The following is a 27,487-nucleotide window of genomic DNA, read 5'->3' on the forward strand; positions in this document are numbered from 1 at the left end:
TAGCTACTCCTCTTGCACTATCGGCACTATGGTAAAATACTATACGTAGCCATAATACAATACAACTTTCACTTATATCTGTACATTCAAGGAAACTGTGCGGGTCAGATGTATCGACATTTCGTTCTGTATACACGTGTACTAGAATGACAATAAAGTAGATCTGAATCTGAATCTGAATGTTTTTCTGATGAGTATATCTTAAATCCTAAGCGTTTCAAATGATATGTGACTGGTGTAATCGTACAAACACGTATTTATCAAAGGTCAGACAGACGCCAGCAGAACGTTAAGCGGTTAATGTACCATATGATACTAGAACTCTTTCAGTGTACTTTTTAAATTTTCATGTTTCAACGTGGGCACATGTGGCTTATCGTCAGGTGCAGCTTATGTATGTACAAAGCATTTTTTCCTTTAAAAACGTACTGGTTGCAGCCTATAATCAGGTATGCCTCATCGTCCAATTTTAGTATAACTAAAGTTTGATTTGGTCTAAAATGGAGTTCAATGCTGAATACAATGTATCATCTCTTGAATAAACCATTTTGAGTATTACTTGGAAGAATTCAGACCCCCCCAAAAATATGCCCCAGCAAATGTTTATTTTATATTCTACTGCTCATTTTTGACTGGACCAAACAGAAGCCGATAGTAACTTTACAAATGTACTTTCTGTTTCTAAGAAAACGGGTCTGGCTTGCCATGCTAAGGGCTTGAACAACTTTCCAAAAGAGAACGCTACGTACTACTGAGCTGTTGATTGATTGGCGTGGTTTCCAGATTGATTATGCAATTCTAAAATGATACATTTGCTTTAAACCGTCTTTATGTGGGCCACAGTGTTACCAAATATTACGAATCTTCGGTAGTTACTTCATCAGTTTATAGCGAATTACAAAATACGCATTTTTTAAAAGCTAAAAAAAATCAAGAGGAAAACACAAATCATCCATTGCTCATTTTTGTATTGACCATGTTAATTGTTCTTTGGTTATTGGTCGTGCACTAGTGCAATCTGCTGTATGAGCAGTTCCTGATGTTTATTATCATAAACTACTTTCAACTTAAAAGCGGCGCTCTTAAATGCTACTATGAAGTCAAGTCAGCACCAGGCCCCAAATGGAGAACGCTCTCGAACCTGCGGATCTCTTCTTGGCTCTTCTCATCACTAGTAGACCAGCTCTGGACCAGAACATAGGGGGAAATTAAATCTGAAGGAAAAATTCAAAATCTTTTTATCCATTCTGAAATATGATATCCAATCTTTGGCAGCTCTGGTGGGTTGTTAATAGTATTATTAAGTCTGCAATCATGTTCATTTTCTCACAATAATGTTAAAACACCTATCAATAAAAAACACTACCTTTATAGATCAAATCATCACTTCTCCACCGTTCCTAGAAAATCACAATGTCCCTTCACTTGAAGTATTTCAGTTTTAAGGGCTATTCTTGTCATCAGAGAAGCCGACCAGGTGCCAACGTTGGAATGCTACGGTCTAGATGCATGTCTGGTTAGTTTCTGCTTAGTGCGACATGAATGAACATTCTTAAATTCACACGCTCATCAAAGCCACAACACTGTCAGGATGATTAGGTGTTGCCTCGCGGTGCCTTCAGCCCTTCAAAAATGCCTTTGGCGAGGCGCAAGTAGATTCTTTGAAAGAACTGGCACGCACGAACACGTTACGTTTAAACGGTTCGACTTTCCATTTTTCTCCCAACCTATTTCCATGAATTTGTGTTCCGAGCACGGAGCTTGTTCGTCTTCATCAGTTCTTGTCCACAGTCTGGGCTTGTCGTGTGTTTCCAGGGGCGGTTTTAGGTGTATAATGCATAATGTTGTGTCATTTTTTCCAGCTGTATTCCCACGGGTGACTGTTGGTAAAGAGAATGTGTTAGTAGCAAACACTGTTGGCTTTTGCTTTAAACAGACTTTGAGTATGCTTACCTGTGTGAAGCAAGCAGTTCCACATATTGTATGACTGTACTATTTTTAGAAAGTTAACGCACTATATAAACTATTTTTTACTACTTTTACTGCGATACTTGAAAGTTTGACGTCTGAATGAAAATATGCTCCCCAAAATGTGAAAAAAACTGGAACTGTCACGCATTCTACTTAATGTGTGAGTGTTAAATGACGCATATCCTCTGATTTTTTTCAAGCATAATGCTGTTGTACTGTGAAAGGTGGGGTTTGTAACTTCAAAATATTCTACTTGCTGTCACCATCTTTTGGCTGAAATTATCATTGCAGCTCCTTTTGTTGCGCGTGCAAGTATTTGAAATTCTTAGAACCGCTCGAATAAACTCTTCCCTTTCCAACTTTTTGGGGGTTTGGGTTGGCATTTGGAGTGTATTTGTAACAGACTGTTTCTTAATTACACAATTTTAATTCTGGAATAAAGTAAAACCACAACCACATGCGTCATATCACTCTGATGCCCCCGAGCTTATCTTATTTTTAAATGTTTGCATTATTATGTATAGTGTGACACATTTGAACGACTAACTCAGGTATATTTATATTTAAATGCTACAAGAAATAGCTTGTGTTGTACATGATTAAGGTGATGTGATTCCCAGTGGTGTGCACGTGTGCTTTTGTGTAGGATTACTCAAACCGTGATTCTATAAATCCTGGGATTTGGATGTTAATTTGTTTAGACCGGAATGATTAGGACTATTCTTAATGCATAGCTCACAACTGTTTATATAATAGAATGAAGTTGTTTAACCACTAGAGAGGCTAATATTTACACACTGTCCCTTTAATAGTGACTTCATTAGAAGCCCAAGTAACAAGAAAAGGAAGATACATATCAACCATGTTAATAGAAGCTTTTATCCTTGGATTTTGGGCAAAAGGAGTAAATGTGTGTTTCCTACCAGCTACACAATTAGTTTTATTTCACAGTATTTTCTTATAAAAGGCCCTAGGTAACTGTAATTTTGACAGTAATGACTTAGTTTAAAAGCTATAATTTTTTGCTATTAATGACATTTTCATTCAGTCAGCCTCCATGAATGCACTTAAATGCTGAATCAAGTCACAATTGATGGTTGCCTTTTTACAAACATCCACTTCTGTCTGATAACAGAATATTTGATGACATTCTCGATTATCTTTCTGGGAGAAATTACAGCCAGATCTATTAGAACATATAGAATCGAAACAGATAATACATTTGAAAAAAAAACTAATAATAGCTGATACAATGTTTATGACAATAAAGGCGTCAACTATAAGGAAGGTTTTAAGGAGAACCCCCCTCCCCTTCACACACACACACACACACTCCTGCTCCTCTTCTTCATAAGCTTTCATTTCTCTTCCTTTGTCCTCTCCTCTCTCATCAGCTTGCAATGGGGCCCCCCAAGGGACGAGGGCTGCCACTCAGGGCCCTGGCAAAAGAAGACAAACGGGCCCCCGTATTCTTTGTGATGACTCTGTGTTCCTGCGGTGACAGGTGTGTCCTCTGCAAGCGGGACAGCAGTGTTTGTCAGGAAGTGTTCTCAGCCCAGAGGTTTGCTTTGTTGATTGTAGCCGGCGGTGCGTTCAATGACATACAAGGGATTTGTCAATTGGAGTTGTCGCTCTGTCTGTCGCCGGCTGTCAGGGCAAAAGGATGAAGTTGGAAATTGATCTTGATTTAAGTCCGGAGAGTTGGTGCCCCAAGTTGTAATCTTGCCTATTTACTCAAAAATGGTGTCTGATGAGGACTACATTTCATTGTGGATTGATGTCTTTGTTTGTAGAAGCAATTGTATTTATTCAGCGATCTGGTACAACAAGTCTCAAAATCTGCATTTGAAGGTTTCTACGTTTGCGTGGTCACGTCCAGACAAACTGGATCGGGCAAATCTTACACCATGATGGGCCACAATGTAAGCTCTCCTCTTGAAAATCCTCCCATAAGATTCAGGCTCAATCCTAGTAATTGAGACAAGTCTTGCTGTTTGAAAATGTAACGGTTTTTTAGATTTTTAATAAAGTGGCCCTTGCAAGCCTTCAATTCGAACTGGGTTAATACAGGGGTGGGCAACTATTTCGAGACGGGGGCCACAATGGTTATAAAAAATTTGGCCAAGGGGCCGATCCAGGAGACAGATCTATTGTTTTCATTTATGATTAAATATACATACATACAGACATGTTAAATTTATTTTGAGTCGATATAGTTTTGAAATGATCCTATTTAAAGCAAAATAATAATTTAGCACTCCATTTTATATTTACTGGTAGTTTTGTATTTATTTTTGTAGTACTTCCGCAGTCAGATTATTGTTTTAGTTCTGTAGTATTTTTGTAGTATTATTGTAATTTTTGTATTACTGTAGAGGTATCTTAGTATTGTTTCTGTAGAAGATGTGTAGTATTTCTACAGTGGTATTTATTTTCTTCTTTCTTTAGTATTTTTCTAATTTCTGTAGTTGTATTTATTTTTTTTAATATTTCTGGGGTAATTTTTCTGTAGTTTTATTTTGTATTTAGCATTACTGTAGTAATATTTTTGTAGTATTGTATTATGGTATTTTTTTCAGAATTAAAGTAAAATAATACAGGAGGGGCTTGTTTTTAGCCACAAATTTGATATCTAGTGTTGCAGTTTCTTTGTTGTATTTTGGTAGTTCTATTTTTGTTGTACACCCACAAAGGTACAATGAGGACAAAATTGGCACGTTATTCTGGAATTATAACAGCCTCATTCCAAATTGTTTTTTCAAGGGTGGAAATGTGCTTGGGTATTTGGTAGAATGCTTGAAATTGTTGCCATGTTTCTCAACAAGTCTGCTTAAAAACTACACTGAGAGACTGCTCTCTGGAGGCTTTGCTTCTGCTCCCTCATGATTAACGGCAGCTGATTTAGTTTGTACGGCACTTTCCTATGAAGTGTCATCACCCCCTACAGGTCACACCCAAGAGGACAGGTGCATACTACACCCAAACAAGACACTATGAAAAGATTACGTATCAATTATCGACATTTGTTATGGGCCATGCAAAAAATAAGGTAGTGTTTTCCAGTGGTAAAAATTGAGACGGGAAGAATTTCCTGCAATGAAAAAAATAAGTTACACATTACCGACATTTTAACAAACACCTATTTGGGGAGAAATTTGGCTCAAAAATATTTGCATGCATATTGGTCGGATCCACAAATATATTTGCGATTTACTCATGATCTGAAAATCATATGTCTTGACTGGAAAACGCACAATTAAATCGGGGATATGTTTGTGGATCTGTAAAATACATGATACACTTTTTAAGGGTACTGGAGAAATTAAAAAAAATTACATTGAAAGTCCTTAATAGTGCTTGGATTTGGTCATGGAAAAGATGTATGAACCCTGGATGTGTTTCCAGTGATCTTGTTCTCGAACGTAGCTCAAAAGATTTACAACACTCGAGATAAACCACTTCACCAGGCAAACGAGGAGCCATTACCATCTAGAAGGCAACTCGATTATCTCAATCCACTCACCGGTGAGCCTCTGTTGGAAATTGTGTCGGTGGCCAGGAGCCACTGTTGCTATCCGACACTCGCAATGTCTGCCTCTTAGCTGGTCGGCTTCCCGTCTGGTAGACAAAAGAGAAAACAAAAGATGCGAGCGCCACTCGATGAACTCCTGACAACAGGCTCCGTTTGTCTTCACTTGAATGTTGTCTCCCTGCTATGGGTGATTGTCTGTGTTTGTTCCCTGTAGCTAATTGGCAGCTCGGTTTTAATTTCCCGCCGACTTCTCCTCTCAGGCTTGTTGTTAAGTGATGCATTTTTGGCATAAGATCAAATAAATGTGCACCATGCACAGTCACTATCTTGTGGCCCGCTGCCAAGAGGCTGCAGGGCTCTTCTAGAGGGAGTACAGGGGCTTGTAGCAGGGGTACCCAAGGTTACGGGAAGTTTATATGTAGTGTGTTTCCTTTATAATGAAGCGCTGTGAAAAAGAAAAGGCCTCTTCTATTTGGGTGGTAGAGGGATGGTACATGTACGTAACAATTACTGCATTTTCCAGGCTCTAAAGCACACCTAAAATCCCAACATGCCCAGAACACCTCCCGAGGGAGGCGTCCTTTTCAAATGCCCGAGCCACCTCAACTGGCTCCTCTCAATGCGGAGGAGCACGGGCTCTACACAAAGCCCGCATGGATGACTGAGCTTCTCACCTTAACTCTAAGGGAGAACCCAGACACCCTGCGGAGGAAACTCATTTCAGCCACTCTTGTCCGCGATTGTGTTCTTTCTGTCATAACCCACAGTTCATGGCCATAGGTGAGGGTAGGAACGTAGATTGGCCGGGAGATCGAGAGCTTCGCCTTTCGGCTCAGCTTCCTCTTCACCACGACGGACCGATACAGGGTCAAATGCCAAATACAGTGCCATGAAAAAGTACATAACCCCTTCCTGGTGTCTGTGTTTTTTGCGCATTTATCAATCACAAAGGTTTCAGATTATCAAACCAGTTTTGGTCTCACACAGAGACAACCCAACAAAATATATAAATGCAGTTTTGAAATGTTGATTTCATTTATTAAGGCAAAAAAAAAATCTGGACATATCTGGCTCTATGTGAAAAAGTAATTGCTCCTCCTTGTTAAATCACAAAGGAGATCAGCAAATATTATTTCACAGCACTGTACAGGCTACTCTATCAAATCAAAGTTCCAAAAATGTCTAGATGCTACCAATGGAGAGCCGAGTGCTCGAGACCACTCACCTCCAGTATCAACTCGTCCCATTTAGCACGTGTGTTTCCCGCCATACAGCCCTGATCCTGCGCATTTGTGTTCTTGTTTTTTTAATCGCCTTACATCGCATTTTTGTGGCTTTTTGATGACGGTCGTCATATGGTCTCTTTTCTCTTTTTATTAAGCAATATCTAACCTATGACACAGAAAATTTTTCCACCACGGTTACAAAAAACGTCCCAAAACATCTACAATGTGCTCTATAGGATGTTTTTTTTTTATTATATCAGGATGAGCATTTACAATTTAACATATATTGTTCCTTTTTCAAAATGTGCATACGCAAAGAACAACTAAAACACAATAACACCCATCTCTCCCCGTGCCCCACCGTGGCTCGACTTAACGTTGTTGGCTATGTCCGTTTGTACTTAAAAACTACAACAACAACAGCAAACACAAAATGCAACATCAGTGCAACAGTTTTAGATTTAAGGAGTGATTAGTGAAGGCCACTTTGGGGAAAATTACGTGGTGGAGCGCCTCAAAGTGTACCTGATCTTTCCAAATTTCAGAAAAAACATGGCTTGTTTGAGCCACAGAGAAAATGATTTGTATCTTGGAAATTTCCAATGCAGTTATAAACATAGCCTTGCTAGCAACTATGTGAAGGCTGTAATATACTTTTGGGTAAAATTAAAAGCAGTAGAAATGTATGTTACCCCAAATATTAGATATAGGTGTACAGTAAGTCGTTATCATCAACACTTTTGTGCTCCCTCACTCCTCCTGCACCTCTCTCCCTCACTCTCACTCAGTAATATAATAACCTTTTATTTTATGTAGGTAATATAATCTCATTTATCTTATTACTGTATTTTTTGTTGAATTACTATATATTTGTATTTTTTGTGATCGGATTTAAATCAGATCAGATTTTTTTTAGAGCTAGTTAGTGTTAACTTTGATGATTTAGGGAGGCTGGGATCGGAAAAATTCAGTTTCAGTTATTTTTTATCGGGAAAAATGTATTTAATATTTGAGAAGTTCCAGATTCCTGCTTTATCTGGAAACTGAAGTAATCGTGTATGTAGAGGGACCCCTGTATCAGCTTTCGCAAAGTAAATGCTAGTTATTACAAAATGCAGTATCAAAAAAATGTAATGTGGTCATATTTGTGTGTTTTCCCTTCCTCCAATCAGCCTTCCATCGGGTCTTTCATTAAATGGTGGATCTGTACCCTGCCATGTTTTACAGCGCATCCGGAAAGTATTCACAGCGCTTCACTTTTTCCACATTTTGTTATGTTACAGCCTCATTCCAAATTGTATTAATTTAATCTCTTATCTCAAGATTATACACAAAATACTCAATTATGACAATGTGAAAGGTTTTTTTTTGTTTGTTTTTTTGAATTTATTGAAAATAGAAAACTAAGAAATCACATTTACATAAGTATTCACAGCCTTTGCCATGAAGCTCAAAATTGAGCTCAGGTGCATCTTTTTTCCACTGATCATCATTGAGATTTTCTACAGCTTAATTGGAGTCCACCTGCAGTAAATTCAGTTGATTGGACATGATTTGGAAAGGCACACACCTGTCTACATAAAGTCCCACAGTTGAGTGTGCATGTCAGAGCACAAACACCAAGCATGAAGTCAAAAGAACTGTCTGTAGACCTGCGAGACACAAATCTGGGGAAGGATATTTCTCCTGCTTTGAAGGCCTCCATTATTCGTAAATGGAAGACATTTCGAACCACCAAGACTCTTCCTAGAGCTGGCCGGCCTTCTAGACTGAGCGATCGGGGAAGAAGGGGCTTAGTCAGGGAGGTGACCAAGAACCCGATGGTCACTCTGTCAGAGCTCCAGCGTTCCTCTGTGGAGAGAGAAGAGCCTTCCAGAAGGACAACCATCTCTGCAGCGATCCACCAATCAGGCCTGTATGGTAGAGTGGCCAGACGAAAGCCACTCCTTAGTAAAAGGCACATGGAAGCCCGTCTGGAATTTGCCAAAAAGCACCTGAATGACTCTCAGACCATGAGAAACAAAATTCTCTGGTCTGATGAGACAAAGATTGAACTCTTTGGTGTGAATGCCAGGCGCCATGTTTGGAGGAAACCAGGCACCGCTCATCACCAGGCCAATACCATCCCTACAGTGAAGCATGGTGGTGGCAGCATCATGCTGTGGCGATGTTTTTTAGCAGCAGGAACTGGCAGACTAGTCAGGATAGAAGGAAAAATGAATGCAGCAATATATAGAGATATCCTGGATGAAAACCTGCTCCAGAGTGCTCTTGACCTCAGGCTGGGGCGAAGGTTTATTTTTCAGCAGGACAATGACCCAAATCACACAGCCAAGATCTCAAAAGATTGGCTTCAGAACCACTCCGTGAATGTCCTGGAGTGGCCCAGCCAGAGTCCAGACTTGAATCCGATCGAACATCTCTGGAGAGATCTGAAAATGGCTGTGCACAAACGTCTCCCATCCAACCTGATTGAGCTTGAGACTTATTGCAAAGAAGAATGGGCAAAACTGCCTAAAGATAGGTGTGCTAAACTTGTGGGATCATATTCAATAAGACTTGGCTGTACTGTATTTGCTGCCAAAGGTGGATCAACAAAGTATTAAGCAAAGGCTGTGAATACTTATGTAAATGTGATTTCTTAGTTTTCTATTTTTAATAAATTCAGAAAAAGTAAAAAAAAAAAAACTTTTCACATTGTCATAATGGAGTATTTTGTGTAGAATTTTAAAATAAGAGATTAAATTAATACAATTTGAAATGAGGCTGTAACATAATAAAATGTGGAAAAAGTGAAGCGCTGTGAATACTTTCCGGATGCACTGTATCTTCACAATTGTTCCGTGTTTATTTAAATGTATGTCTGAGGGGTTGTTTTATTGTTTGTTTCTTTAATTATTTGTATACAGCGCTTTTCATTTTATTTGAATTTGGAAGCATGAATGTCCCCATATTGTACTACCCTATGATTCAGCTTTCCATTGTCCTGGTCCTGATATAGTCAATCAAACCATCAACATGTGGGACCCTCACGTCTGCCAGGCAGTTGTTTTCATCAAACTGCTGCGTTGTTTTTAATTACGCTCATCCCTTCTGGCCCAGTATTTTTTCCATAAAAGAGAATTTTGTGGCTTTTGTCATATGTGAGAGGAATCACTATTCGTTATTTTCAGATATCATTATGGTCTGGAACTCATTCCATATTTGCTCAATTTATGTAGGTTTGACTCGTGACAACTGACTTTAACTGAGGCAAGGGAGTCCTAAGGTTCTTTGGGTGTTATCTTGGGTTCTTTTGTGGCTCTCATTATGATTGGGGGATATTAGTTCCTGGGTGGTTTCTTAAGTTTTTCCAGTAGTCTTTGTGCATGACACCGCACTTACTGTGGATAGCCTTGGAAATGTAATTGTATAATAACTTTTTTGATGGATTTCCATTACCATTTCTCTAGATTTCGCCATCATATGTAACCATGATCGCTTTGACTGGAAGATCTCTTTTGTTCTTTTCCACAAATTGGCTTGTCATCAGATCTTGGAGTGGCCAGTCAAATGAGCTCGGGATTTTTTTGACTTGAAATGAACAACGTTTTTTCGAAGGCTTAAAAAATGTTGGTTGTATTTTGGATTATAAACAATATCTAAAAGTAGATATGCATTTAAAGTAGTTTACAATCTAATTCATGATCCTTTAAATATTTTTATGGTGTGGTGTTTTAAAAGATGTATGACAACACTGTCTGATACATTATACTTTCCTCTCTCTTTGCAGACCAACAACAAATTGAAGCATATTGAAAAAGAGTACAGTCAGACACTCGCCAGGTCTGCCCAGGTAATGGCTTTTACACACCAAAATGACGTTCAAAGCACACACATTGTCCTTGTAAGATACAATTTGGAAATTTGGAAATTTAATGTAATATATATGTATATATATATATATATATATATATATATATATATATATATATATATATATATATATATATACTGGACTGTCTCAGAAAATTAGAATATTGTGATAAAGTTCTTTATTTTCTGTAATGCAATTAAAAAAACAAAAATGTCATACATTCTGGATTCATTACACATCAACTGAACTATTTCAAGCCTTTTATTATTTTAATATTGCTGAATTTGGCTTACAGCTTAAGAAAACTCAAAAATCTTATCTCAAAATATTAGAATATCATGAAAAAGTATACAAGTAGGCTATTCAACTAATCACCTGAATCGTCTAATTAACTCGAAACACCTTGCGAGGTTTCCTGAGCCTTAAAAACACTCAGCTTGGTTCAGTAAACTAAATCACAAGTATGGGGAAGACTGCTGATCTGTCTGCTGTCCAGAGGACCATCATTGATACCCTCCATCAGGAGGGTAAGACACAAAAAGAAATTTCTCAAAGAGCAGGCTGTTCACAGAGTGCAGTTTCAAAGCATATCCACAAAAAGTCTGTTGGAAGGGAAAAATGTGGCCGGAAACGCTGCACAACCAAGAGAGATGACCGCAGCCTTAACAAAATTGTGAAGAAGAGCCGCTTCCAGAATTTGGGGGAGCTTCAAAGACAGTGGGCTGAAGCTGGAGTCCAGGTATCAAAAGCCACAGTTCACAGACGTGTCCGGGAAATGGGCTACAATAGCCGTATTCCCATGGTCAAGCCACTTCTGAACTCAAGACAACGGAAGAAGCGTCTGATTTGGGCTATGGAGAAGAAGCACTGGACAGTTGCAGAGTGGTCCAAAGTCCTCTTTTCAGACGAAAGCAAGTTTTGCATTTCATTTGGAAGTCAAGGCGCCAGAGTCTGGAGAAAGGCTGGAGAGGAGCAAAATCCAAGTTGCTTGAAATCCAGTGTGAAGTTCCCACAGTCAGCAATGGTTTGGGGAGCCATGTCAGCTGCTGGTGTTGGTCCACTGTGTTTCATCAAGTCCAGAGTAAATGCAACTGTGTACCAAGAGATTTTAGAGCACTACATGCTTCCATCTGCTGAAAAGCTCTATGGAGATGAGGATTTCATTTTCCAGCATGATCTGGCACCTGCCCACAGTGCCAAAACCACCAGTAACTGGTGCACTGACCATGGCATCACTGTCCTTGATTGGCCTGCTAATTCCCCTGACCTGAACCCCATCGAGAATTTGTGGGGTATAGTTAAGAAGAAGATGAAAGACACCAGACCTACAAATGCAAATGAGCTGAAGGCCGCTATCGAAGCATCCTGGGCATCAATAACACGTCAGCAATGCCACAGGCTGATTGCCTCCATGCCACGCCGGATTGATGCAGTAATCCGTGCAAAAGGATTCCCAACCAAGTACTGAGTGCATCAATGGACATTTTCAAATGTTTGATTTAGTTTTGCTGTTATAAAATAATTTTTTTACTTGGTCTGAGGAAGTATTCTAATATTTTGAGATAGGATTTTTGAGTTTTTTTCAGCTGTAAGCCAAAATCAGCAATATTAAAATAATAAAAGGCTTGAAATAGTTCAGTTGATGTGTAATGAATCCAGAATGTATGACATTTTTGTTTTTTTAATTGCATTACAGAAAATAAAGAACTTTATCACATTATTCTAATTTTCTGAGACAGTCCAGTATATATATATATATATATATATATATATATATATATATATATATATATATATATATACAAAGCAGCACGGCGGCGCAATGGTAAGCGCATGTGCGGCACAGTTCTGAGGTCATGAGATCGAACCTCCTGTGCCTCCTGTGTGGAGTTTACATGTTCTCCCCGTGCTTGCGTTGGTTCCCTCTGGGCACTCCAATTTTCTCCCACATTCCAAAAACATGCATTTTAGGTTAATTGGCCAGTCCAAATTGTCTCTGGGTGTGAATGAGCGAGCGAATTGTCCGTCCCTGTGTGCCCTGCGACTGGCTGGCAACCAGTTCAGGGTGTCCCCTGCCCACTGCCCGAAGATAGCTCGGATGGGCTCCAGCGCCCCCGCGACCCCACTGAAGATAAGGGGTGCAGATAATGGATGGATCCATGCGGCGCCCTCTGTTGGCTGCGGCTGCATCGGCTCGCTACAACGGGTCAGGTGCAATCGACATTTCGTTCTGTGTACATTGTTACACAGAATGACAATACAAGGAAATTATTATTATTATTATTATTATTATAAAATGGGGAAAAAGCTCTCTTTATGTCCAAACAAACAAGTTATTTTGGTTATTTTATGTTATTTTGCAGAAGCAATCAATAGCTGTTAAAAAATCTAAATCAGATGGTCTTTTTCATGCGGGATGCGGTAAATGTAAATGGTCTGCATTTATATAGCGCTTTTCAAGTCAATGATGACCTCCCAAAGCGCTTTACAATGTGCTTCACACTTTTCCCTAGCAGCGTCAGCCATGCAAGGCAACTACCTGCTATCGGGGTCATTGGGGATTCAGTTACTTGCCCAGAGACGCTTCGACATATAACACGCAGGCGCAGGGAATCGAATCTGCGACCTCTTGAGCCCAAGACGAGCGCTGTACCTCCTGAGTCTCCTGTACACTAAGAACTGTGTACACGGCTCTGCCAAGGGATTTCAAGGGTGGTCGACTTGCATGGCATAACTTGTTCTTGTGACTAAGTTATTATATTTCGCTAAAACGTCACTGATTCTTCAAAACTCTTGTTTAGCTTAGTTTCTAGCAAATGTTTACTCAGGTGGTGTTGTCCAGTTTCTACTTGAGTGTACAGTGCATAACGTTGTGGAGTAAGTGTTTTTCTTTGCAAACAACTGAAAATATGTGATAGTCACAAGCTGGAAATACGTTGTTTTACGAAGGTAAACGCCGCATAGAGGTTCCCGTGTTTGCATGGCCCCTTGGGGAGTGCCACAGTCAAATGTAAACAAGAGCCCTTTGAAGCACAAAGGCTAACCCCGGTTGTTAACCCCTACTTGTCTGACAGGGGGCATCGCTCCTGCGCTCTGCCGCATGCCTAACAGCCCAATTAAAAGCATACCACGGCCATACATTCTCCGGAGGGAGCTCCATTAAGGGCACATTTACGCTAGCGATCACACCCACGGCCCTGTTTCTGGCAGTACCACTCTGCTTTTGTCCAACAACTGCAAACGGGCCCTAATTAGTATCTCTCCCGTGCAGCATCGTAGTGCGAGCGGGTGACCCGTGAACTGCTCCAGCTCTCTCTCCTCTGCTTTCTTAATGATGAGGCTCCAGTGGGTCGTAGATGTGATACTGGTGGGAGATCATTAGTTTTATCCTTGACCATCTATCAAGGGAGGAAGGCAGAGGGTGTTGGCCACGGGAGGTGCACAGCAACAGATAGCGTGCAAGTGTATACATCTTATTCTTGTACAGTAAGGTTAGGGTTCAAGTTGGCTATGCAAATAGCACTCATTTATATCCTCCATAGCACCAATTGGTAAGCAACTCCAACAATGCTCACATTTGACTTTAATGGCATAAATAAGCAAATGGCAATTTTTATTCCACCTCCAAATGTTCACGTTATTAAAAAATTAAAAACAACATTGAATGGCCTGTGTTGTTTTGTGTGATATACTTTAGGTAGTGTAGAATTTAGATTGAATAGCATTTAGTCTCTCATACACACAAACTGCAATGAGAAAAGTATTCATAGTTTAGGCATATGTTCTGAACCAGTGTTTCTCTTCAGTGTGTCGGTCGTCAAAAGTGGGTCACAGAACCCTTTTAAGGGTGTCGCAAGCAAAACAGTTCTAAAAAGAAAAATACACAGAGGGTCGATTGCACTCCTGAACAGTAGATGGCAACAATGCCCTGCTTAATCTCTTCTTCCAGTCCAGTCAATCGGCACTATTTCAATTGTGTTCGAGAGGGACCACATTTTGTTTTGTTATTTTCCTGGTCTTTTTTCCTTTTACTGCCCATTAAAATGGATCCCAAGAAAATTTGTGATAAGGGGGGGAAAAAGTGGAAAAAATTGACACAAAGATCAAGTCGAAATTGCGGAATATAAAAATGGAGTAAACGTGCCATCTAGGCACTGCTGGAAGGTACAGTAAATTGTTTGAATTTTTTTTTTTATTATTATTGGCATAATTTTTTTATGATTTTTTAATTCATGTTATTTATGTACACGTTTTAATAATATTTTCAATTGTTTTTAGTTTGTGGCTATTTTTGAGCAGTTTTAAAAGGTCTTTCATACACCATGAGACGATTCTTAAAGTTATTTTGGTTTGATGGTTGTTTTGTTTTTTGTTTTTTGTATTAAAAAGGTGAATATATTCTCTTTAGAGTGCACAATCATGTCTTTCAATGACTATGAGAAGAGGCCATTTTTTTCTCGTTTTGGCCCGCAGCTTGTCATAAAGGTTGAAATGGTGGGTCCTGATGTCAAAACCAGTTTATAACCACTGTTCTAGAATAGAAGAATAGAATAGAATTTACTTTTATTGTCATTCTTTGTAACCATGCACCTGACCGATACACCTGACTCGTACAGTTAAACTGTAGCGAGCCGATGCAGCCACAGCCAAACAGAAGATGTGAAGTGTGATTGAATCAAACTACTTCCGGCGCCGTCGCGAATGGCAGCCACTCCAGCAGCTCCCGTGTTATTTTCTCTACTTTTGTGATTTATCGTTTTTGGTTTTTTGCTTACTTTTTCAGTGGCTGCCTTGCAATACTTGTAGCACTTTGGATTACTTTCTATCCTATGGATATGGGTTTTAACGCGCGAAAATGCGTATATTCAAGAAATCAACTCCTCGACCTGAAGAGTTCTCGAGCCGGCGCGGTCCCCCTTTTACCTAACGGGGCAAGGCGACCCTACCGGGGGTGCAGAACCGGTGCTAAGGTAAAGGCTAAGCGGCTAGCGACGAAGTGGCGATATAAGCCCAAGGTACCGTCCATAATCATGGGGAATGTCAACTCCCTACCAAATAAGATCGACGAACTGGCTGTGCTTGTGAAAGACATCAAAGCATACAGGGAGTGCAGCTTGCTTTGCTTTACGGAAACGTGGCTCACGTCTAGCATCCCGGACGCTAACATCGCGCTAACCGGCTTCTGCGCTGTTCGGGCTGACAGAGGCACAAAAGTCAGTGGGAAGCGCAAAGGAGGGGGACTGGCTATCTACGTGAACACAAGGTGGTGTAACCCCGGGCATGTAAAAACAAAGCTTTCTATCTGCTGCCGTGATGTCGAACTTTTGGCCGTAAGTCTGCGTCCCTATTACATGCCCAGAGAGTTCTGACACGCCATTGCTGTCATTGTTTACATCCCACCGCGCGCTGATGCGGAAGTAGCGTGTGACGTCATCCACTCCGCGGTGGCAAAGCTACAAACACAACACCCGGAAGCTGCAATGTTAATCTCTGGGGACTTCAACCACGCGACTCTTGATAAGACACTGCCCTCTTTCATCCAGTATGTGGACTGCAAGACCAGGGGAAATAGGACTATTGACCTTCTGTATGCAAATATCAAAAATGCATACAGTGCAAAACCACTGCCTGCCCTTGGAAAAGGAGACCACAACCTCATTCTGCTTAAACCACAGTACAAACCAAAAGTGGGGAGGCTACCAACAACCACACGCTCTTTTAGAAAATGGTCCACCGAGGCAGAGCAGGCTCTGAGAGACTGCTTTGGACGTACGGACTGGGATGTCCTGCTAGGGTCCAGCAGTGGGGACATTGAGGAGATGGCAAACTGCACTACTGACTACATTAACTTCTGCATGGACAATGTTGTTCCTATAAAGACTGTACGCTGCTATGCCAACAACAAGCCCTGGATCACGAGCGACATCAAGTGCCTTCTGAACCAAAAGAAGAGGGCCTTTAAAAACGGTGATCAGCAGGAGCTAAAACGAGTACAGAAGGAGCTCAAAGTCCAGCTCCGGAAAGGGAAGGAGCAGTACAGTAGGAAGTTGGAGAAAAAGCTGCAGAACAACAACATGAAGGAGGTGTGGGAAGGGATGAAAACAATTACTGGCTGCAGCACCAAGCAGGGTGTGGCTGTGGATGTAGATGTGGGGCGAGTCAACCAGTTGAACAACTTTTTCAACAGGTTTGACCACTCCGCCTCATCCTCACCCCTGAGTACTGCAGCTGTCCTTCCCCTCCCCCTCTGGACACTAGCATGGAAGACATCCACCCACTAAAAATAACTGCAGTCCAGGTGTGTGGAGAGCTGAGAAGGCTGCGAACCAGCAAGGCAGCTGGTCCAGATGGAGTATCCCCCCGACTGCTGAAAGCCTGTGCATCTGAGCTGGGAGACCCTCTACAGCGCATCTTCAACCTAAGCCTTGAACAGGGGAGGGTCCCTCAGCTGTGGAAAACATCCTGCATCATCCCAGTCCCAAAGAAATCAAGACCTGAGGAACTCAACGACTTCAGGCCGGTCGCCCTGACATCACATGTGATGAAAACCATGGAGCGGTTGCTGCTGCACCACCTGAGGCTACAGGTCCGTCACGCCATCGACCCACTGCAATTTGCTTACCAGGAGAAGGTGGGAGTGGAGGATGCTATAGTATACATGTTACACCGATCCCTCTCTCACCTGGATAGGGCTAAGGGGGCTGTGAGGATTACATTTTTGGACTTCTCCAGTGCCTTCAATACCATACAGTCTCTGCCACTGTGTAGGAAACTGACAGAGATGGGAGTTAGCTCACACCTTGTAGAATGGATTACTGACTACCTGACAGGCAGACCCCAGTATGTGAAACAGGGGGGCTGTGCATCGGACACTGTGGTTAGCAGCACAGGATCTCCGCAGGGGACCGTGCTCTCTCCGTTCCTATTCACTCTATATACATCGGACTTCAAGTACAACTCTGAGTCCTGCCATGTGCAAAAGTTTGCCGACGACACTGCGATCGTGGGATGTATCAGAAATGGGCAGGAGAAGGAGTACAGGAAATTGATTCAGGACTTTGTCCGATGGAACGACGCAAACCACCTGCACCTGAACACCACCAAGACCAGGGAGATGGTGGTGGACTTCAGGAGAACTAGAACTCACCCGGTTCCTGTAACCATCAAAGGAGAATGTGTAGAATTTGTCCAGACCTACAAATACCTGGGTGTGCAGCTGGACAACAAACTGGACTGGACTGCCAACACAGAAGCTCTATGTAGGAAAGGGTAAAGCCGACTTTACTTCCTCAGAAGGCTGGCCTCCTTCAAAATCTGCAAAAAGCTCCTGAAAATATTCTATGAGACAGTTGTGGCAAGCGCCCTCTTCTATGCGACAGCGTGTTGGGGAGGCAGCGTCAAGAAGAAGGATGCCTCTCGTCTCAATAAACTGGCGAGGAAAGCGAGCTCTGTTGTGGGCACAGAGCTGGACAGCCTGACAACAGTAGCTGAGAGACGGGCACTGGAAAAGCTGCGGTCAATCATGGACAATCCATTGCATCCACTACACAGCATTATCTCCAGACAGAAGAGCAGTTTCAGCGACAGACTGCTGTCACTGTCTTGTACTACGGACAGACTGAAGAGATCTTTTCTTCCTCATGCCATGAGGCTCTTTAACTCTACCCGGCAGAGTAAAAGCCCACAGTAAACCACACCACCTACATTGCATATTACCGAATCTTATTGCAATATGTATTCTGTGTAGCACTATTTAGTTATTCTATATAACACGCTACAGTGGGCATTTGCACGTCACACTGGGTATTTGTATATTGTATTATTTTTGTTTCATTGTTCTCAGCGAAGGGATGCTGGTGGAAATGTGAATTTCCCTTCGGGGATGAATAAAGTATCTATCTATCTATCTAAAGTTTGGCGTTTTTACACATTTTTCTGCTTTGTAATGAGCCTGACAGCTTAACTATTCACTTGCTTGTTTAACTCTTTTGGCAAAAAACTGACAAAATGTGCAGTTATAGGCAGTGAGGTTCTTGTCTGGTGAGGCACAGTCACATTTACAAATAAATTAACCTACATCGTATTCATCATTTATTGGCTTAGCAAGAAAGCAATAATTTAATTGTTGCATAAAAAATGCATTTAATTGTCTTACCTTTAAATAATAAAAGCATCAAAAGATAGGTAATCCATTATGAAAAAAAAGGCCGAGCTACAATAAAAGAAAATACAAGTTGGCTTGACCTGCTGTTAGCTTGCTGATACTTTCAATAGTTCTATTGCTTGGGGCCGAGGTGTGCGCCAAATTAAAATCCTTGGTTCTCACTATTGCCTTCTACCATGAGGCTTGAGAATTACAGATGATCATCACAGTAATATGTTACATACCGGTACTAATTGTATTAATATTCAACATATAATGTGAATATTCAGCGATTTTGAAAGACAAGATCCAAACATTTTGAAGAAAAATGCTAAAGAACTATACAGCAATTTAATATAGTTTTGATTTGATATTTCAATTATGTCAGGTGAAGCACAGCCTAACCTGCCTTCCCTTGACTCCACGTTACTGGTTATAGTATTTATTTTTACCATTTTTACTAGCCACCCCTTATAAAAAAGGCAAAAAATACACTCTTGATGGATATTCTAGCAATAATATGTCGACTACTCTCTAAAAAATTCTAACATTTTCAAGTGTATCGTGTTGCTGTCTATAAAATTCATCTCATTTCTTAACAATCGTTATTTTGACCTTCCCAATGATATATTTTTTGGGGGGAGCTGCAGTTATTTTGCTGCCTTTTACTTAAAAAGCTTAACAAATCTCTTGAACAAAATTTGAGACAATGTTAGATAGATAGATAGATAGATAGATAGGGACTGGGTCCATATTATAGTAAGCATGAACAGGGAAGCAGAAGTTACCTAAAAAAATAAATGGTTTGATGAACAAAAACATGAAAAAAAATGTCAAACAAAACGCAAAATAAAACTAGCGACCCCACACAAGGTCAACGGAGCTGGTGGGCAAACACAAAAAGATAGGTGGAATAAATACAAATGTTTCAAGACAGAGACGAGAGAACATGTATGACCCCAAACCCAACCAATTCCAGAAAACCAAAACAAAGGGACAAATAACAGTGCTTCCCAAAGTATTTGAGCCAAGGCTCTCTTTTTTTCCTTATAAAAAACTTCGAGGCACACCATCCGTTGAATACCTTAAAAAAATAATTTTGAAGGGCCTCCTAGTGGTGCAAAAATAATTTGGTAAATTACTCAAACATTGATTTGAATACAATACACAAATACAAGAAACTATTATACCAATATTTTGTTTTATAAAAAAAAAAATAATGGGTCTAGAAATGTGTATTTCTTATACTCAGTGGAATCCTCATTTAGGTCCGACCCCACCATGTTCGTCCAGTAGGATGCCGCCACCCTGTGCTCAAAGGCACTGGCCCTCACTCGCGCCAGACAACACAGTGCCATGTAGTGGTCGAATATTACACATTGGGGCTTTAAGAATTATTTTTACTAAACTGACTGTATTGAGTTTTTCTTCATTTGTGGTCACTGTGGCAAAGGAAGTTATACAGGTTCTTCTTTTTGGTTAACAGTTTTGCTGTAATTTTGGTTTTTATTATGTTTTAAAATGTTTTTTCAAGTTTCACTACATTTTTATATATATTTTACAGGAAAATAATAAAAATAATACTTAAATTGTGCCACCGAAACACATGTTTTTACTCCACGCTGTCTTCTGTTTTCTAGAAATGGTGTGTGTCGTTTGAGGTTACCTTAAAAAGTTGAAATTAGAATCCTTTCTCTATTAAGTTTGTAGTGAAAATACCCAACTGAGTTTACGGAGGCCCTGTGATTTTTTTTATTTTTTACACTGTACCCATCTGCTTTTATCTTACCTTTAGCAGAGATGTTCGGGACGGAACACATTAGGATCCAGGACTTGGGGTTGGGGGGAGTGCTGGAGAGTGATGTCTTGCTCATCCCCGCGGGTACTTGTTTGTTTTTTATTTGTTAGTGTAGCATGAAAATGGTGAAAGTGAGAAAAGGCCAGCTTCAAGTAGAAACTAAACGCCAACCCAAACCCCATGAAAGATGAAAAAGCAAGAGTTTATTTAAGACATGTATGTAATTGCACGCGCATCATGAATGAGCTGACTGATGCTGCAATGATGACATGAGCCAGGAAATGGCGGCAGAGATTAACAAAGTTCCAAATTCATTACATCTCCTTTAAAGTAAAATTCAGATTCAGCTTTGCTAGTCTGATAGCAAAATAAGAAACTCAGTACTAAATACAGCAGAAAATGTTGATAAAAATGGCAGAATTATGTGCAATATTTTTACTTTGTTTTGCGAAAAAAAAAATTCGGTGCGAGCTTAAACAGCTTCTTTGAAGCAAATAAGTTTTTTAAATATACTTCCCTTCATGGGCAGATAATACGTATTAGGAAATTGTAATCTACCACCAACTGAAATAGAATGTTACAATTACTTGACTGATCCCAGGAAGAAAGCATAGTTACAAAACATAGACATTCTTTTTTTTATATATATATATATATATATATATATATATATATATATATATATATATAATTAGGCAATATCTCACAGCACACTAAACAAGGTATCATGGCACTTGGCCCTGGCACACTAGATGAAATACATTGACATAGAACACAACCAATGTTCTGGGGGTAACAGAGCAATTAAACAAAAAACAACTCTCATTAAGTCTCAGCAGAGTTTTCATTGTATTCATTCCAACAAATGAAGGTTAACACAATGTAGAGTAATCCTTTTAATTATTTGAAAGAAAATAACTCCTCAGCACTGTGATACTCGTATGAAAAACAAAAATTAACTACAGTCCTAGAAAGAAAATTATGATGTGTGAAAATAATGATGTGTGATTTTCCCAGCTAAAACGCTGCCCCTAAGCTGCAAGGACTTCATATTGCTAAGTCATTATTAAATCTGAAAATGATGCATTAGCATAATAATGAGGCCTTTGTAGGGGCTCATGCTGTGATCCCTCTGACAACAACTAAAAAGACTAATCTTCCTCATGTTTGCTGTTCTCCCACACACCGTGCAAATTCCAGCAAGGCTGGTCTTCTAGTTTGAACACAGTAAACAATTATCTGTCAGGCCCAAAGCAGGGAACTTCTCCTCCATCCTCCCATCTCGCTACCTCTGTCCTTTGCGCTTTTCTCTCTCATCTTTGCCTTACCCTGGCGCGGTGGCCTAAATAGAATTTTAATTTTGACGAGGAGATATTCAAGCAGAAGCAGTCCCTGTTCACTGCAAAATACACCGAGACAAAGTGGCTTTGCACTTCAAAAAGGAAGTTGTGTTTTCCCCTTTTTTTTCTCATTCATTTTTTTCCTATCCTCTTTACTCTGTAGGAAAGCCTTGATTGTCGGTGACCATTCACTAAATACAGTACACACGTGGAATGTATTTTCATAACTAGTTTAGTAAAGAAACATTTTGCGGCAGAGGCTCAGACGTTTTCACAATCGGGACAATCGGGTCAGATGTATCGACATTTCGTTCTGTATACACGTGTACTAGAATGACAATAAAGTAGATCTGAATCTGAATCTGAATCTGAATGTTGCTCGCAATAAGGGTGGGGGTGAGTGCACGGTTGTCATCGAACCCTGCAGTGCTGACTCTGCCCCTTTTCTTACAGTATTTTGAATGGCTGATGGGCTAGTTATTGTTAAGGCGATTTATTTATTCACTTACAGTATATAGCATGAATTAATAACATTTTGGTTGAATATTTCACCTCCAAGAATGATAATAATAATTGCATTATATTTCTCACATTTAGCATCATATAGCATGCTGGCAATCCCGATAAAAAGGCAGTATAGAAATTGCTAACCCTTTAAACATATTCATAGTGTCGGAGTTAAAGTAATTGGACTGCTGGAAGTGTGAATTTCCCTACGGGGATGAATAAAGTATCTATCTATCTATATCTATATCTATCTATCTATCTATCTAGAGTTTATTGGGGGAGGAAGAGTATGTTTCCCCCCTCTAAACACATACAAGTAAACAATAGGAAAGAAATAAACATGTGAAAACCACATACACACCCCTAGCACTAAGTGTAGGTAATTTTGCAAGTTTATTAATTAAAACGTCTTGCCTTAATTTAATTATAATATGGTCAAAGTTAGATTCAGTAGCATTGGTTTCTCTTTTGCAACAAAACTGTAAAGAGTGAGATAACCAATGCATGGTCAAATTATGCCGTTTAATGCAAAAAGGTTCAACTTTAGCAGAAACAAAGTCAAAGTGTTGTCTGGCTGACAGTCAGAAAATATTATGTGCCTGTGTATGTCTAATACTGAAAATTGGATGTTGCACCTGTGTTAATCCTGCTAAAGTCCACATTTTGCATTTGGCAGCATTTGTGCCAGGGCACTTTTGGGTGAAAACAGTGTGGGGCCGAAGGCATGTTTTGGAGCTCGGTCACCAAACCCTTCTCCAGTGCGAGGCACAGGAAAAAACGGAGAACTGCTCTTTTCCACAATGCGTGCTCTCTAAGTACAAAACACTGTGGTTATGTCTGAAATAATTTGAGTTGCTCTTCTAGATGATGAATTAGTTTGTTTTTGCCGACGGTATTCATATAATTTATGACAGGAGGAAAAACAGAAGGTTTGAAGGTACTTAATTCAGTATTTAAGGATAGTTAAACACAACCAAAGTTATTAATTTATACATCTGAGAGACAAGAGAGAGAGGTTATCTATAAAACATGCTACATTTCTCCTATGGTATCATCAGAGTCATTGAGCAGTTGCTGAAGTTCTCTTTAATCAAAGAAAGATGACAAGCAAATGCAATTCCGTCAGATACCATAGCAACCACCAAGTTAAGTAGTATTGAAGCATTTACTAAAAATGACTCAAACAATGTCCCTGTCTATGCAGGATGCTCATTTAAGCAGTTCTGAAATATAACCCGAAAGATGTTTAATCCCGTGCTAATTTCACTATTTTAAGTTACTGAAGCTCAAGTCTCTCTTAATCCTAAATGAGCGGCGGAATAAAAAATATTTGAGAAAGCTATAAAATTAGCCATTCACCATAGTTATAATGGCCTGAAACAAGATCGAAAGAGGTTCCTTATCCGCAGCGTTATGAATGTTTTTAAGTCTGTTCGAGGTATAGGATAGACGTTTTGACTTAATGCCAACAAGTTTCCGTTCCAACATGATCCTCATCTAAGCCTCTGTTTGTAAATCTGCCTCCGTCAGCAGATTTTCCACTTTGTTGGCCCGTAGCGTTATCGCATATCTTGTTACACATTCTGATGGGTTTTAAGTCCCCGCGATTTCAATCACTATTGGAATCAGACACTCTTAAATCAAGTTTCCTGGCATGTCTAGATCCTTGCCGCCCCACACATGTGTGTGTACGCCACGCTTGTTCATGTTCAACAATTGATGAGATCGCAACAATAATTTGGTGCCTTTTAATTTAACTTAACAACCATAATTGTAATGAAAATGAAAATTGATTTTCATTGTCATTTTTGAGTAGGTAAGTAAAAATGTTTTTTTTTCCTTTCTTCATGAACCCGTGTACATTTGAAAAAAAAATCAGCGCTCACAAATTCTGCATAGGCCACAGGATGATGCAAATTTCATTTACCCATGAAGTCACATTTGCAGTGCATTGGACTGATTAATCGAGTAATAGTACACAATGTCTACACATTCAGAGACTGCATTGCCACCAAAACGTTTTGTATCATTCTGTCTTTTTTAGAACATTGCTGAGCTACAACACTCACTCTGCAGTTCAAAAGAGGAAGCAGTAGGTCTGCAGCAGGCAATGAAGAATCAACAAGAGGAGGCCAACAAATGTTGGGCGCAAGAAAGAAAAACTCTAACCTTTCAGGCTGACCAGGCCACAAAGGTCAGTGCAACAAAGAAAGAAAGGCTGATCATTGAACTTGCAACCTGTATTGGATTCATCAAAAGCAAAACGTTCATGCATCCTGGCTTCATTCAGAAACGAGCCCATGACAAATTCCCATTGTTTTGATTGCATACCCCAACTCAATATGCTATTTAGTCTTGTTGTTCCTTGCTTCTTCTTCTCTCCGCCTGTGCCAAGTGAAAGGCGGCAGGAACACAGTAGCAGTTGATTGGGTGTGGCGCGCTAAATAAAGACTTGTTGTGTCTGGGATGAAGGGATATGTACTCAAACACAAACCTTGTCTGCCTGTGGTTGCAGCTGCCTTGTAGTGTAAAGAAGGGGCAGTTCTGTAAGACTTCTCTTAAAAGATTGGGAGATATCCTTTCAGGCCTTGGCAGCCAGCCCCCATACACCCCACCCTCCAAAAGCCCCCTTTACCCAATCTCAACCCTACAGCTTTTTACCACCACAAAACCCAGTTTTTCTTTTTAATACATCATAAACCCTGTTCAGAAATGTAATTTGGTCAAGAAAGTCTCTAATTTTTGCAAATTTTCCCCATATGACATAATAGAAAACCAATTAATCCGTTCCCGTCTCTTTCTCTCTTTGTTTCTCTTTTGCTCTCTTTTTCATATTCCCTCTATGTCCTTCTCCCGAATTTTGTTTTGTATTTCTATTTCTTTCCCTTTCCCTTGCTTTCTCCCTCTTTCAACCCCTTTTATCTCTCTTTTTCTTTTTCTTTTTCTTTCTCTCTCAAAGGCACTCGTGACTGATCAATGTGAGTGGTTTCACCCTATGGTATTTGCTTTGTATAAAAATCTCTTAAATGAGGTAAAAGGTCACCTTATATTGAAACAATAAAGGATATTATAATATAGTAGATTACACATTTTTAAAATTCGTTTTATCCGTGCGGAATTTTTTACTATCTTTGGTAATATATGATTAAACAACAAAAAAATCTGAAGAAACATTTGGGAGACGAAAGAGTGAGACAGATCGAAATAAAAAAGTTTTCAAAAAAGCCGTAATTCCAATCGCTAGCATGTTGGGCAGGATTTTTGCTCAAAAGACATTTCATATCTCATATTTCTCGTATCTCTGGTACCTCTATTGTCGAAGGTCCACTGTATTTTTAATTATATTGGCGGAGCAAATAGACTGTGTGTTAGAGAATACGCTTAGTGAGTTTCTCTCTCGCTATACTGTGCATCTGCCAAATGTGACACAACCCTAACCCACATTAGCCTTGCCAAGTGAAAGGTGAGGACAGACACACAGCAACCCACACGCAGATTTCTCTTATCACAACACACACTTTTGAATGCTGTCTTCCCAAGAATGCATCACCGAACTCTTGAAACTGTGTTGCTATACACACACACGCATGCAGAAGCGCACACGCCTCCCTCATCTTGCCAAAAGGGAGAAGGTGGCTTGTGAATAAACAATGGCACTCCGCCCATGGTGTCACCCGCTCGGGCTTTGATCAGCGCCGCTGTTCTCTCTCCCTGCAGCAGCGTTTCCCATCTTTCTCTAGCCTGCCACACACAAACGGGGATGTACGCCACACACCCACAAAAGTCTTGTCTTACGTGGGCCTTCTCCATCCACACACTCTTTCTGTCCCTCAAGCCCTTTGAGCAAACATAGCTTTGAGTTAGTGCCCTTGTCTGTGATGCCGTTCAGTAGCATTCCCTGGCACGCGCCCACACGTATGCTCAGCACATTGTGCTCTCACGCACCTTTTTGATCCAGGCCCATTCCTGCCATGCTCGTCAAAGGCAAGGTCTTCTTTCTACATCCTCCAGTTGAAGTGACAGCTTACATAATGTAACGCTGCCCATTGTACCGTCGTTGGAACATGGCTCGGCACATGCCCTGTTTTGCCGCCGCCGCGTGCCGCTCTCTGTGATAATGAAAGCAAACAATCTGCTGCAGCTGTAGTTTATGTTCGGTTGTACAGAGATCCCTCGATTATCAAGGTTGATGAAAATTGAAAATCCTTATGTAGTCGCGTCGCACCTTCATAAAAGCCCCCAACGGTCAAACTTAAAATGACGTCTTACCGACTGAGAGAATAAAACTTTACCAAAAATACAAACTGTAGGTCTAATAGTGATAACACACAACACATAATTGCATTTGTTTAAATAATTTCATTTTCATTATACAAAGGTAAAATAAAATTGGAGGGCTTCTCCTTTCGTGTTAGAAAGCGATTTAGAGAGCAGCTGACTGGCTGCGTGCCATGTCCCCACCTAGATTACATTGTAACTGTCCTGAATGTGGAATATTTTCACCAGTATTTGCTTCAGCTCATCTGTTTCATTGGTAAAAGATCTGATGTTGGTGTGATACAGGGTCCACAGAGGTGGCTTTAGTTTAGAGAGTTTTTAGCCTCGGCATAGCAGTAGGCTGGACCAGCAGCCGCAGTATCGCCTTCTCCCTGACGCCCCCTCCGTTGTTTCTCACACCTGATCATAATCCCCGGAGCACCCGCGCTCTACTGACTTTTCTCAGAGTCCAATTTAATTGATACATTTATTTCTAACGCAACGAGCAGGGCTGTATAATAATTGTAAATAAAATAACGGGTTTTACTTTGTGAGTTTTGACTATGGCAAGTAAATAAAACTAGCATGAATAGACCCTCATATTGGGAATAATTTTACGAGTCCGTTTATCTGTAAATGGAAATAATGTGGTGAAACGAACGGATTACAAGAAGCAGAGCCTAGCGAAGCAGAAATGGTTTAGGCGGGATTTCTATTTATCTGTCGGCATCATCGTGTGGTTTGAAATGAAAATTTTACACGGTCGAATTCTATATATTGTCCCTGATGTAACAAAGCTAAGTTTGCAGACATTCAAAGAGGTTGAAGATAGGGGACATAATGGTGAATTATGCCTG

General features: G+C 40.2%; 1 protein-coding gene and 1 long non-coding RNA gene across 2 annotated transcripts in view; one reads left to right on the forward strand and one right to left on the reverse strand.

Moving 5' to 3' along the window:
- The window catches only part of cep112 (centrosomal protein 112), a 192,486-nt gene that overhangs the window by 108,515 nt on the left and 56,484 nt on the right, over window positions 1-27,487 (forward strand). Inside the window, exons 21-22 of the mRNA XM_088338786.1 lie at window positions 10,502-10,564; window positions 24,418-24,567. Coding sequence (XP_088194912.1) covers window positions 10,502-10,564; window positions 24,418-24,567 — 213 coding nt within the window. The remainder of the gene's footprint in view (window positions 1-10,501; window positions 10,565-24,417; window positions 24,568-27,487) is intronic.
- On the reverse strand, window positions 3,357-26,467 carry LOC148374620 (uncharacterized). Its single transcript, XR_015850777.1, has 3 exons — window positions 26,319-26,467; window positions 5,495-5,589; window positions 3,357-3,618 (listed from the first exon to the last, which is right to left on the reverse strand). It is a non-coding gene; the product is annotated as an uncharacterized LOC148374620 (long non-coding RNA).

The sequence above is a fragment of the Urocampus carinirostris genome, chromosome 1 (genome assembly GCF_059441175.1).
Source record: "Urocampus carinirostris isolate Australia breed hairy pipefish chromosome 1, RoL_Ucar_1.0, whole genome shotgun sequence".
NCBI lineage: Eukaryota > Metazoa > Chordata > Actinopteri > Syngnathiformes > Syngnathidae > Urocampus > Urocampus carinirostris.